The sequence below is a fragment of the Leopardus geoffroyi genome, chromosome D2, assembly GCF_018350155.1.
Source record: "Leopardus geoffroyi isolate Oge1 chromosome D2, O.geoffroyi_Oge1_pat1.0, whole genome shotgun sequence".
Taxonomy (NCBI): domain Eukaryota; kingdom Metazoa; phylum Chordata; class Mammalia; order Carnivora; family Felidae; genus Leopardus; species Leopardus geoffroyi.
The window spans coordinates 24913933-24924995 of record NC_059334.1 but is presented as its reverse complement, the minus strand read 5'-3'; the positions used below and the strand labels follow the sequence as shown (position 1 = coordinate 24924995).

General features: G+C 53.1%; 1 protein-coding gene across 2 annotated transcripts; it reads left to right on the top strand.

The window, feature by feature from the left end:
* Positions 1-3110: 3110 nt before the first annotated feature.
* EGR2 (early growth response 2) lies at positions 3111-9814 on the top strand. 2 transcript variants are annotated; one of them, XM_045437544.1, is made up of 3 exons: positions 3111-3351; positions 5890-5998; positions 7333-9814. In XM_045437544.1, the coding sequence occupies exons 1-3, from the start codon at positions 3253-3255 to the stop codon at positions 8583-8585; spliced, it is 1461 nt and encodes a 486-aa protein (XP_045293500.1). In that variant the 5' UTR covers positions 3111-3252; the 3' UTR covers positions 8586-9814. The 2 variants fall into 2 exon arrangements, with proteins under 2 accessions (XP_045293500.1, XP_045293501.1); XM_045437545.1 differs by lacking the exon at positions 3111-3351 and adding an exon at positions 5254-5789.
* Positions 9815-11063: the final 1249 nt, after the last annotated feature.

Genomic DNA, 11063 nt, shown 5'->3' with positions numbered 1-11063 from the left:
GTAAGCTGAAAGAGGTAAAATTTAAAGGCATTCAAAAGGGTGATTTGGAGTGAAGATTTTGCTTCGAGCCTTTGTGACCAGACTGACGGACTATCACTTATTAACCTGGACCCTAGGTTGATATGTGCCTTGTTTTCAACAATTGTGATAAATGATGCATTCATTTACTTTTTATTTTTTGCCAGTAATGGTATCGTGATCAGTAGGTTTGACATGGTGTGTTTCTACTACAAGGGCTGCACTTCTCCAGTCTGTTCATTTTAAGTGGAACAAAATTCACTTTGTCTGTCATTTCCTTATTGAGAAATAGACAACTAAGGAATGTTATTTCATTAAGACTGTCACTAAAACATAATACTGATGTCAATAAGCACTTCTGTATATGTTCTCTCTTCTTGCTGAAATCTTGTTGGCATGTTCTCATTCCTTTGCAGAAGTTGAGTGGTAAAAAAAATCTCAAATGTTAAAATTATAATGCCATTGTCATTAGTCAGAAAAGATAATGGCAGAGAAAAAGGAGAGACCCTGAGAGGTTAAAGAGAGGCTTCCAAGGAGTCTGCTTGTATTGGCTGCCCTCAGTTCCACTGCACTAGGTATGGAAGGCGGCCTGGAGGTTTCCACCCACGCTGGACTTTCTTTATTCTGGAAATATGCTTTGCTCCTCCCACCTTGGGGCCTTTCCACACCTGCTCTTTCTCCTGGGAATGCTCTATCCATTGACCTTTCCTCAGTCATTGCTCATCCTTCAGACCTTGGTTCAGAGAAGCCTTCCTCAACCTTCCAGACTCGATTGGGTTCTTTGTCCTTTTCCTTCATTGGGGTCAAATATTGCCATTGTTTGCAATTGTATATTTGTGTGATTGACTGCAAGCAGGCCTAGTTTTAGGCACCACTGTATGCGCAAGATTTGGCATAGCACTTGATACATAGTAGATGTTCAAGAAGTTGACTCCATAGTTCACCCTTTAGTATGAACTGAGCATCCCCTGCTTAAGCCAGTGCAGCTGCTGCTGGCCGCTGCTACAAAATAAAACCATAGGGGTCTTATTTCCTCCTCTCCAGGTTATTTGTGCCAACAGAACACAATTTCGGTTGCACACTGGACTGGTGTGAAGCAATGCTTCTGTCAGGCTTCACAACAGCTCTGATTGACATAATCTGGGCTTGGTTTATAAACTCTGAGATTACCAGAAGCCCAGTGAGATGCTGAATGTAGAGAACCATTTATCAGTTTGCTCAGCACACAGGGGCACCTTTAAGAAAGGCGTGGCTGGATGGCAGAGTTGCCATTAGCCTGATTTTCATTGAGATGCACATGCCCTATGCCATTCGAGTTCGGATCCATAATGTCCTGTGTGTCCACAGTTCCGGGCAATTCTGACACTCTGTTTCCCAATCCAGAGCAGTATCAGAATGGAAGTGAATTAAAACATCACAATAGGAATAACCTCTACTGATGTTACACATGTTTCTTAATAAACCAAAATTCAAATCTTAACACATTATTTGTGATATGCCCTATGGCTGATTTTGATTCTCAGTCCACATCATGGGAAAAAAGCTGGAAGCCACGTACAGAAGAGTCTCAGGGCTGGCCAGAAGCCTCAAGCTGTCACCCTTGCTCCCATCTAATCCCCCCCTCACAGGGGCAAGTCTACTAAATGTTCCTCTCTTTCCTTTCTCTTTTACTTTTTGGGTTTGGAATTCAGGACAAAGCAAATCAGAAACTGGTATTAATAACCCTGACTCATCTTGGAGTGCCCCGTTTACTTGGGCATTTTGACAACTCTGTTTTCAAGAAAGGCATTTGTTTGTTCAGGGTTTTTTGTTTTTGTTTGTGTTTGGAAACTTAAGGATCAGTGCATTTGTAAGGGTTGGCTCTTTCAGTTTTTTGATCAGAATAAATTCAAGTGCCTAAAAGTAGAGACCATGGTACATCTCTGTATTCAACTGCCACATTCCCCCTTCCTTCCTCACTCTCCTCCCCAGCACAGTACAGAACTCTGTAAGCACCTTCGGAGTTTTTATTGTCTCTACCTCGTTTTCTCACTGACTCCCTCCAGGAAGGATACTGTGGGGTTGACTTCTCCTATTACAGGGCCTATTAGTATGCTGGCTTTGTGCCAACCCAGTTACTCCATCCATAACACAGTCTGGAGCACCCAAGAACTCAAATTCTGCCTTCACCCCGGGGAGGGGTGTGTGTCCCTGACAGTCGTGCAGCCCTTGCCCGTTGAAAGCCCTGACCTCAGCTTTCCTCTCCTCAGAAATGCCAAAGAAAAGAGATGAAGTTGGCGAAGGTGACCTGTTTCTGCTCTAGTGGGCGGAACCAGGCTTTCAATCCTCAAAGAATTGTTCCCCTTCCGGAACGGGCTTTTCCTGAGAGAATGATGTAGCGACCAAGAGCACTGTACTTGGAGTCAGAAGATCCGGTTTCAAGTTTGGATTCCACCACTCATCACTTTAGGCAAGTCACGTTAGCTTTCTTATTACCTACCGCAGAGTGGCTGGCTTGAAGTGAATGTACCTAGACTTCGTTCCCTTATTACTCTTTTAAAAAGAAGAAAAAGAAGAAGGTGGTTACAGGAAGTATCTACTGACCGGTTTCCAGCAGCGGTTCAGGGACGGCCTCCCAGGACTGGCCCAAGGCACCCTCCCGGGAGCCCGCCCAGCCTCGCTGCGATTTTTGGTTGCCCTGCCCCAGTCAACCCCAGGCCCACCGCGGCCCTGACACCCAGCTCGGAAGTGGGGTGTGAGTTGTTAGAAAGCTCCGAATAATTCCAGAGGGTCAGTCACTCCCACTTACTGTAAAGTGCTTGCCAGACGGGCCAGGCAAGCCCACCTCTCCTCGGTGGGGCCCCCTTCCCCAAACTCAGCCTCCTCCTTCGGGAACGTAGCAGCCGAGGACCGCAAAGCTCCCCTACGCGCGGGCGGTCCCCAGCCTGAGTCCTGCCCTCCGCGCACAGCTCTGCCTGCACTCGGGCGTCCAGGAGCTCCCCCTCCGGGCGGCGCGAGGTGACCGCCGGCAGGGTTGGCAGCAGCGCCCGCTGCGGGGCGGCCCCGAAGACTAGCCCGCCCGCCCGCCCATGTGCGTGGAGAGGAGCGAAGCTCTAGCAGTCGCCGCGCCCGCGCCTGCTGCGTGTGGGTGCCTCACCTCGGAGGCCGGCGGGGGCCGTAACCCAAGTCCCGCTGCCAGGAACTACATTTGCATAATTTGGCTCCCCCCCCCCCCCTTCGGATTCAAGGCTGGAGATGCGAGTCGGGCTCCCCTCCGAGGCGTCGTCTTGCCGGTGGTCAGCGCGGGGGCCGCGGGACCGGCCCGAGCGCAGGCGGAGCGGGCTGGCGCACGTGGTAAGAGCACAGCTTTCTTTCTTTTTCTTTCTTACGAAATGGGACTTTGCACGTTTATGCCGAGGGTGGGGTATCTACAAGGGCGCCAACCTCGCCGCGATTTTCTTTCTTTCTCTTTTTATTTTTATCTCCAATTGGAAAAGGGCGCACAGTGAGAGCGACAAACTTTCCCAAAATTTTACTGGGCGTTTGAAGTCCGGAAGGTGGCCGGCCGCCGGAGAAGATTTCACGGCGGGCAGGGGGAAACGTGACCCTTGGGTGGAGAAGCAGAGCCCGCTCCCAGTCGCCCCCGGACCCTGACGGCCGCGCGCGGGGCCGGGTGAGAGCGGGCCGGCTGCGGCGGCGGCCGCGGCAGGTGAGCGGCGGCGGGAGAGCCGCCTGCAGCGCCGCGCTTCCTCCACGGCGTGGCGTCGTGGCTCTCGCCGGCGCGGGCCCCCACGAGGCTGCGGCCGTCCCGGGCCGGGGGCGGGAAAGGGCCGGGCCGGGCCAGGCCCTAGAGGCTGCCCCCGCTCTCCATCCCAGGTCGTGGTGGCTTTGGGCGGTACAGAGAGCCAGGCAGGAGGCGGTGCGCCGGCTCGGACACCTGGGACCAGCCTCCCGCGGAGCCCGGGCCAAGCCCGGAGCGCTCCGGCTATGGACCGGGAGGCAGGAGAGGTGCGTGCAGCGAGCCAGAACCCACCGCTGTCTGGACCTCTGAAAAGTTTTTAAAAATTGCTTTGAGAACTAACCAGAAAGGTTTCCATCGGGGTCAGTGTTTTTTGTTTTTTTGTTTTTACTCGAAAAGGGAAACTCGTGTGGGGTCATGGCGGCCTGAAATTGGCATTAGCGACGCTGTTTGCTGTCCCTCAGGACCTCGCTGAGCTCACCGAGGTGGCTCTTGGCGAGGCAAAGCAAGAAGATTCTTCCAAATATGCGTGTTGTGGAGTAGGGCTCGGGTGAGGGCAGGGCGCACTTCCCGAGAGTGTGGGCTTTCGGGGGTCGGGGGCCGCGGTGGCGGCCATACGGCCGGAGAAGGTGAGGTGGGGTGTCTTGGCAGAGCATCCTGTCCGGCAAAGCCCAGCGCCCGCTCGGCGGGGCGGGCGCCCCGGCGCGCTGTCAACAGGGAGGTGTGTAGCGTAAGGTGTGCGAGTGGGTGTGTGAAGAAGGCAGCGGGGGCGGGAGTGTGTGTAGCGGAAGTGGAGCGTGTGTGAGTGTAACAGTGTGTGTGTGTGTGCGTGCGTGGCGGGGCAGGGTGAGTGTCCAAGCCTCCATCTGGACGCCCCCACACAGCCGACCGCCCAGACGCGCCGGGAAGGGCGCCCGCTCCGCGCAGCAGCTGAAGGGGGGTGGGGAGCGCGCGGGCAGAGGAAGGGGGGTGTCTCCGGCTGAGGATTTCTCTCGAAGCTCGCCGCAGTTATTCTGTTCTTCCTAGGGTCTACCCCCACCAGCCCCCAAGGTGCCCGAAATACTTAAACAAACAAACAACCCCAAACCTGTTCCGTTTTCGCTCCTGTATAAATAGAACAGACTTTCCAAAAAAGCAATACCGCATTCACTCTTATCACCAGCCACTTCTTTCCACCAAGTAATTCAGAAAAAAGCAGTCAGCTTCCGTGAATGCATGCAGCTTTTTTTTTTTTTTTTCTTCGCTGCCTCCTTTTGCTTGCGGTTTTGAGTTGCCAAGAAAGTGAGTAGGGGTTTGACTGTAGTGTCTCGGCTCCGCTCGGTTTCTTTCCGAAGTTTAATTTTCCGGAATGGCTCCCAAACAAGGGCTGGGGAGGCGGAGCCGCCGGCACCGGATCTTCGCCTTTTTTGGAAAGCCTCGGAGAACCGGAATTCCTCCCCGCTTCGGGAGGCAGCGCCGCAGCTAGGACCCGCACGCTCTTCCCCCGTGGCCTGAGCAGGACTCGCGGGGCGCCGGCTCCCCGCTAGGCTCGGCGCCCTGGACCGGACTGCGGCTCGGCCTGCGCGTCCTAGACCCCCGCGATTCCCCGCGGTCTGAGAGCCGGGAGTCGCGAGCCCGGCGGAGTCCGCGCTGCCGAGACCGTATGCAAATCGGCCATGTGACGGCAAGAAGCCGCCTGGCCCAGCCCTGTTCCTCAGTCCATATATGGGCAGCGACGTCACGGGCATTGAGAACCTGCCCATAAATACTTACAGCAACACTTTCCGTCTAACCGAGAGAGCAGCAATTGATTAATAGCTCGGCGAGGGGACACACTGACTGTTATAATAACACTACACCAGCAACTCCTGGCTTCCCAGCCGGAACACAGGAGAAGAGTCAGTGGCAAATAGTCATTTTTCTTCTTAGAAAAACAGCAACTTGTTTTGCTAGTTTTATTTCTGTTGGATTTTTTTTTTTTTTTTGTGGTTGCTTTTAAGTGTGGAGGGCAAAAGGAGGTACCAACTTAGACTCAGTCCAATCCCTCTCCAAAACGGCTTCTCTGACACTCCAGGTAGAGAGGGAGTTGGGTCTCCAGGTTGTGCGAGGAGCAAATGATGACCGCCAAGGCCGTAGACAAAATCCCAGTAACTCTCAGTGGTTTTGTGCACCAGCTGTCTGACAACATCTACCCGGTGGAGGACCTCGCCGCCACGTCGGTGACCATCTTCCCCAATGCCGAACTGGGAGGCCCCTTTGATCAGATGAACGGAGTGGCCGGAGGTAAGCCCCATGTCCCCTTCGCGGGCCGGGACCCAAGCGGCTCGAAAGTGGTGGGTGGGGTACGGTGCGTGTGCAGGCAGGACTTGGAGGAGAGGGTTGGGTGCGAGGTGGATGGTGTTGACTGAACAGGATGCAGGAGGAGCCCGCGGGAGCAAGGACCAGATCGCTGGAGCTGGGCGCGCGGGCAGATGCACCAGGTCGTCAGCGAGCGGGCGGGCGTGCGCCGCGGCGCGCCCAGCCCCCTGCGGGCGCAGGGATAAGAGTAGAAGAGGTGCCCCGCCAGGCTTCGGGGCTTGTGCTGGCCCTTGGGCCGGCGGAACCTCGGCCTTTCCTCTCCCGGGGCAGGGACAAAGTGACGGGAAAGTTCGGGGCTCCGGAGGAGAGCTGGAGAGCCGAGCGGCGGCGAAGCGCCAGAGGAAAGCGTCCGCCGCTCCCTCCCGGGCAGAGCCGACCCGGGGAAAATCTCCGAGCGCGTTCCGGGTGCGGCCAGAAGGAGCGCCCCCACCTGCGCGCCGCCCGCCAAGTTGAGGGGGTTGGCGAGGCGGGAAGGAGGAGGAGGAGGTGGAGGGAGGGCAACGGCGGGAAGCAGCCCCACGGTGGCGAAGGAGGCCCGCGGGGGCACCGGAGCCGCTGGTTTCCTTGGCGATGCAGTGGAAAGTGGTCTCCCGCGGCCCCCGCTCCTTCCTCGAAGCTCCGCCACCGGCCTCGGGCTAGGGCGTGCGGGTGTAGGGCATGGCCGGGAAGGTTGGAAGGGAAAGGAAACCTATAGATTCCTTCCACTGCAGAGCCCCATACTCTCCAGCAGCCGTCAGCTGTAGCGCAGCGGGAGAGGGAGGGACGGAAGCGCCGGGGATGGGGAGCATCCAGGAAATCTCTGATCTCTTTCTCAGGTTCCCCTCTCGGGCGGCACTGGCTGGGATCAGTCTTCTGGTTAGGGTCTGCCCTGGAGCCCCAGCCGTGGGACCCCCAGGCAAAGGAGAGGCAGAGAAGTTCCAGGCAGATGGGGAATTTTTAATATTGTTGTTGCTATTATTGGGTGTTTTTATTGGGGAGGAGAGCCACAGATGGTTGTGTGTGGGGGTTGGGAGTAGTTCATCCTGCTTTTCTGGAGGTAGTTTGAGTCCCAGACTGTCATTGGCTGCCACAGTGGGATCCTGGGCTACCCTCTTCTTACTGTCCCCTAGGCTTCAATTTTTCCACCTGTTGGGCTCTGCCCCAGCTCTACTATGCTAGGATCCTGGGCTTTGGGAATGGACCTGTGTGAGAGTGGGTGAGAAGGGATTCTTGGCTGCATTCTCATTGCTCCACCTCCATTCTTTCTTTTCCCTCCCCAGATGGCATGATCAACATTGACATGACTGGAGAGAAGAGGTCCTTGGATCTCCCATATCCCAGCAGCTTTGCTCCTGTCTCTGCACCTAGAAACCAGACCTTCACGTACATGGGCAAGTTCTCCATTGACCCCCAGTACCCTGGTGCCAGCTGCTACCCAGAAGGCATCATCAATATTGTGAGTGCAGGCATCCTGCAAGGGGTTACCTCCCCAGCTTCGACCACAGCCTCGTCCAGCGTCACCTCTGCCTCCCCCAACCCACTGGCCACAGGACCCCTGGGTGTGTGCACCATGTCTCAGACCCAGCCTGACCTGGACCATCTCTACTCTCCACCGCCACCACCTCCTCCTTATTCTGGCTGCGCAGGAGACCTCTACCAGGACCCCTCGGCATTCCTGTCAGCAGCCACCACCTCCACATCCTCCTCCCTGGCCTACCCACCGCCTCCTTCCTACCCCTCCCCTAAGCCAGCCACGGACCCGGGTCTCTTTCCCATGATCCCGGACTATCCTGGATTCTTCCCATCACAGTGCCAGAGAGACCTACACGGTACAGCTGGCCCAGACCGCAAACCCTTTCCCTGCCCCCTGGACTCCTTGCGAGTCCCTCCTCCACTCACTCCGCTCTCCACCATTCGCAACTTTACCCTGGCAGGTCCCAGTGCTGGGGCCGCGGGGCCAGGGGCCAGTGGAGGCAGTGAGGGACCCCGGCTGCCTGGCAGCAGCTCAGCAGCAGCCGCTGCCGCCGCCTATAACCCGCACCACCTGCCGCTGCGGCCCATTCTGAGGCCTCGCAAGTACCCCAACAGGCCTAGCAAGACCCCAGTGCATGAGAGGCCCTACCCGTGCCCAGCAGAAGGCTGTGACCGGCGCTTCTCCCGCTCTGATGAGCTGACCAGACACATCCGCATCCACACGGGACACAAACCCTTCCAGTGTCGGATTTGCATGCGCAACTTCAGCCGCAGTGACCATCTCACTACCCACATCCGCACCCACACTGGCGAGAAGCCCTTTGCCTGTGACTACTGCGGCCGCAAGTTCGCCCGGAGTGACGAGAGGAAGCGCCACACCAAGATCCACCTGAGACAGAAGGAGCGCAAAAGCAGTGCGCCTTCCTCATCCGTGCCAGCTGCCTCCGCAGCCTCTTGCACTGGAGGCACGCAGGCTGGGGGGGCCCTGTGCAGCAGCAACAGTGGCACTATCGGCGGCGGGTCCCTCGCCCCTTGCTCCTCTCGGACCCGGACACCTTGAATGAGACTCAGGCTGACACACCAGCTCCTTGAGGCCCCGGAGGCCCTTCGTCCACTGGTCCACTTCAACTGCACAACAAACACTACCACCCTTTCCTGCCCCCCTCTCCCTTCCTGGGCGAAGGGCCTTGGTGGAGCCCAGCACTGCCCCCTTTTCACTTAGAAACAGGTCCTTCCTAAAACTTAGCCCACTTTAGTGTCTCTTAGGTGGGTTGACTATCACCCTAAGATAATGGGGAGGTGCAGAAGAGTGTTGGGTGGGGTCCCTGGCCTAGAGGGCTGAGGCCTGACCCTGCTTTAAAGGGTTGTTTGACTAGGTTTTGCTTCCCTTCTCTCATATCTTGTCCCATTACAGTTTTTGACTCTGGATGTCAGAGTTGATTTGAGACTTTTTCTACAATAGTAGGTTGGGAGATGCTGATCCCTTCAGGTGGGGGCAGCAAAAAGAAGCAAAGCTGATGTGCACTTTATGGCTTGGGACTGATTTGGGGATGCTGTACAGTGAATGAAGCATGGCCTTTATGCTGCATTCTGTGGCCCTAGAACAGTGAATCAAAGCTTATCTAGTCGTTCCAACCCTTTAAGCAATATGTATTATAAACTCAGAGAACGGAAGTGCAATGTGATGGGAGGGACATAGCAATATCTGCTCCTTTTTGAGTTGTTTGAGAAGTGTAAAGACTATTTTTTCAGTGTATATCCACTCAGATTTTGTGTATTTTTGATGTGCACTGTTCTCCAAGTTCTGAACCTTCGGGAAAAAAAGCATTTATGATCTCCTGAAATGAGTCAGAGATTAACTTATTTAAAGGGGGATGTACATATATTCTCTGAAACTAGGATGCATGCAGTTGTGTTGGAAGTGTCCTTGGTGCCTTGTGTGATGTAGACAATGTTAAAGGGTCTGCATGTAAATGGGTTGCCTTACTATGGAAAAAAAAAATCACTCCCTGGGTTTAGTATGGCTGTATATTTCTGCCTATTAATATTTGGATTTTTTTTTTTAGAAAGTATATTTTTGTATGCTCTGTTTTGTGACTTAAAAGTGTTACCTTTGTAGTTGAATTGCAGATAAGAATGTAAATAATATTACTGGAGCTGACTTGTTTGGTTATTAGCTCTTAATAGTTGTGGAAATAGAAATGATTTATTCTAACGCAAAACCACTAACCGAAATTCAGATAATGGATGGTTTATGACTATAGTGTAAATAAATACTTTTCAACAATATTTTTGCTGCAGCAATCGTTGATGAAAGATTTACTTGGTGGGAGTTCAAAAGTTATCCAGTGCTTTGACCAAGCTAGGATCTCCCAGGTTTTCTTTGCTGGCCTTTCAACACCAGTCCTCTCACCCCCCAAGCAATCTCCATTCATAATCAAATGCTAGCGTTCCGGGGATTTCCCCCATGCATTAGTGTAAAAGTGGGGAGGCGTTGTTTTGACTCATTGTTCCGTCCTCTCTAACAGCCTATAGCTTCTCTCGACTCCTGAGTGGGCTCCGGAAAATAAATACTTACAAACAAGTGCCCACTCGGAGACTACACATTTGTGGCTGCTTTCAGAACTCTGACCAAGGCCAGGAACTCAGACGAGATGTGGCTTTGTGGAAAGTGTGGTGGCGTGGTCAAGCTGGAAATGACTTTTAGGTTCCAGGATTAGTCTCATGACCACAGAAAACTTTTTGAAAAATGCTATCGCCTCTTCAGATCAAAAATGCACTCAGACACTGCTGAAAACAGCATTCATGGTTTGCCAAAGGAATTACCCCAGGACTCATTTCTCTCTAGTCTTCTCTCCCTGGTTGCCCCTATTTGGAAGGATCACTAACCTGCCATATGTTTGGTGGGCCTAGAGACTATCAAAATACCCAGCTCATTAGATAAAATGGTTGCACACGAGCTTAATAAAATCTCAAAGAAAGACATTCTGAATCAAATAGGCAAATACGGTTCTCCATTTTACTTGATAATAGTTTGCAAAAGAATACTCTATAGGGTTCATTTTACTGTGAGTCTTTTGTAGCAATTTTAAAATACAAATTTCACCAAGAAAGAGTTATCTACCTGTCATACAAAGCAAATGGGTTGGGCCTCTGTGAAGAATTGGGCCTCAATATCATTGAAGTTCATCCATTGCTTCTGGATCCTCACATAAGTATAACATGTTGGAGCAGAAACTGTTCAGCTGTATCATCTGAAAACTGTCATCTGTCCTTTGCCATTGTCAGCCTCCTTCATATGTGGTCGGTAATTGGCCTGTATTTTAGAACAGCAGACAGCAAGTAACTACTCCTCAAAACTTTTTGCTCTTCAGAGGGCTGGAATTTTTAGATCTAACTTGTGGAGGTAATTAATCCTTTTATTTCCCTTCTTTCTGTATTTCAAAGATGCAGAATACCTCTTTCAGTAACTACTAAATAGAAATTTTCTAAACCCCAGTGCCAGATTGTTCTAGTGACTGATGTTATTCCATTAGAT

Coding starts and splice junctions, on each gene's coding strand:
- EGR2 (XM_045437544.1), top strand. CDS start 3,253: ATGCGAGTCGGGCTCCCCTCCGAGGCGTCGTCTTGCCGGTGGTCAGCG. Junction 3,352..5,889: donor GGAGCGGGCTGGCGCACGTG/GTAAGAGCACAG, acceptor TTTGTGCACCAG/CTGTCTGACAACATCTACCC. Junction 5,999..7,332: donor GATGAACGGAGTGGCCGGAG/GTAAGCCCCATG, acceptor TTCCCTCCCCAG/ATGGCATGATCAACATTGAC.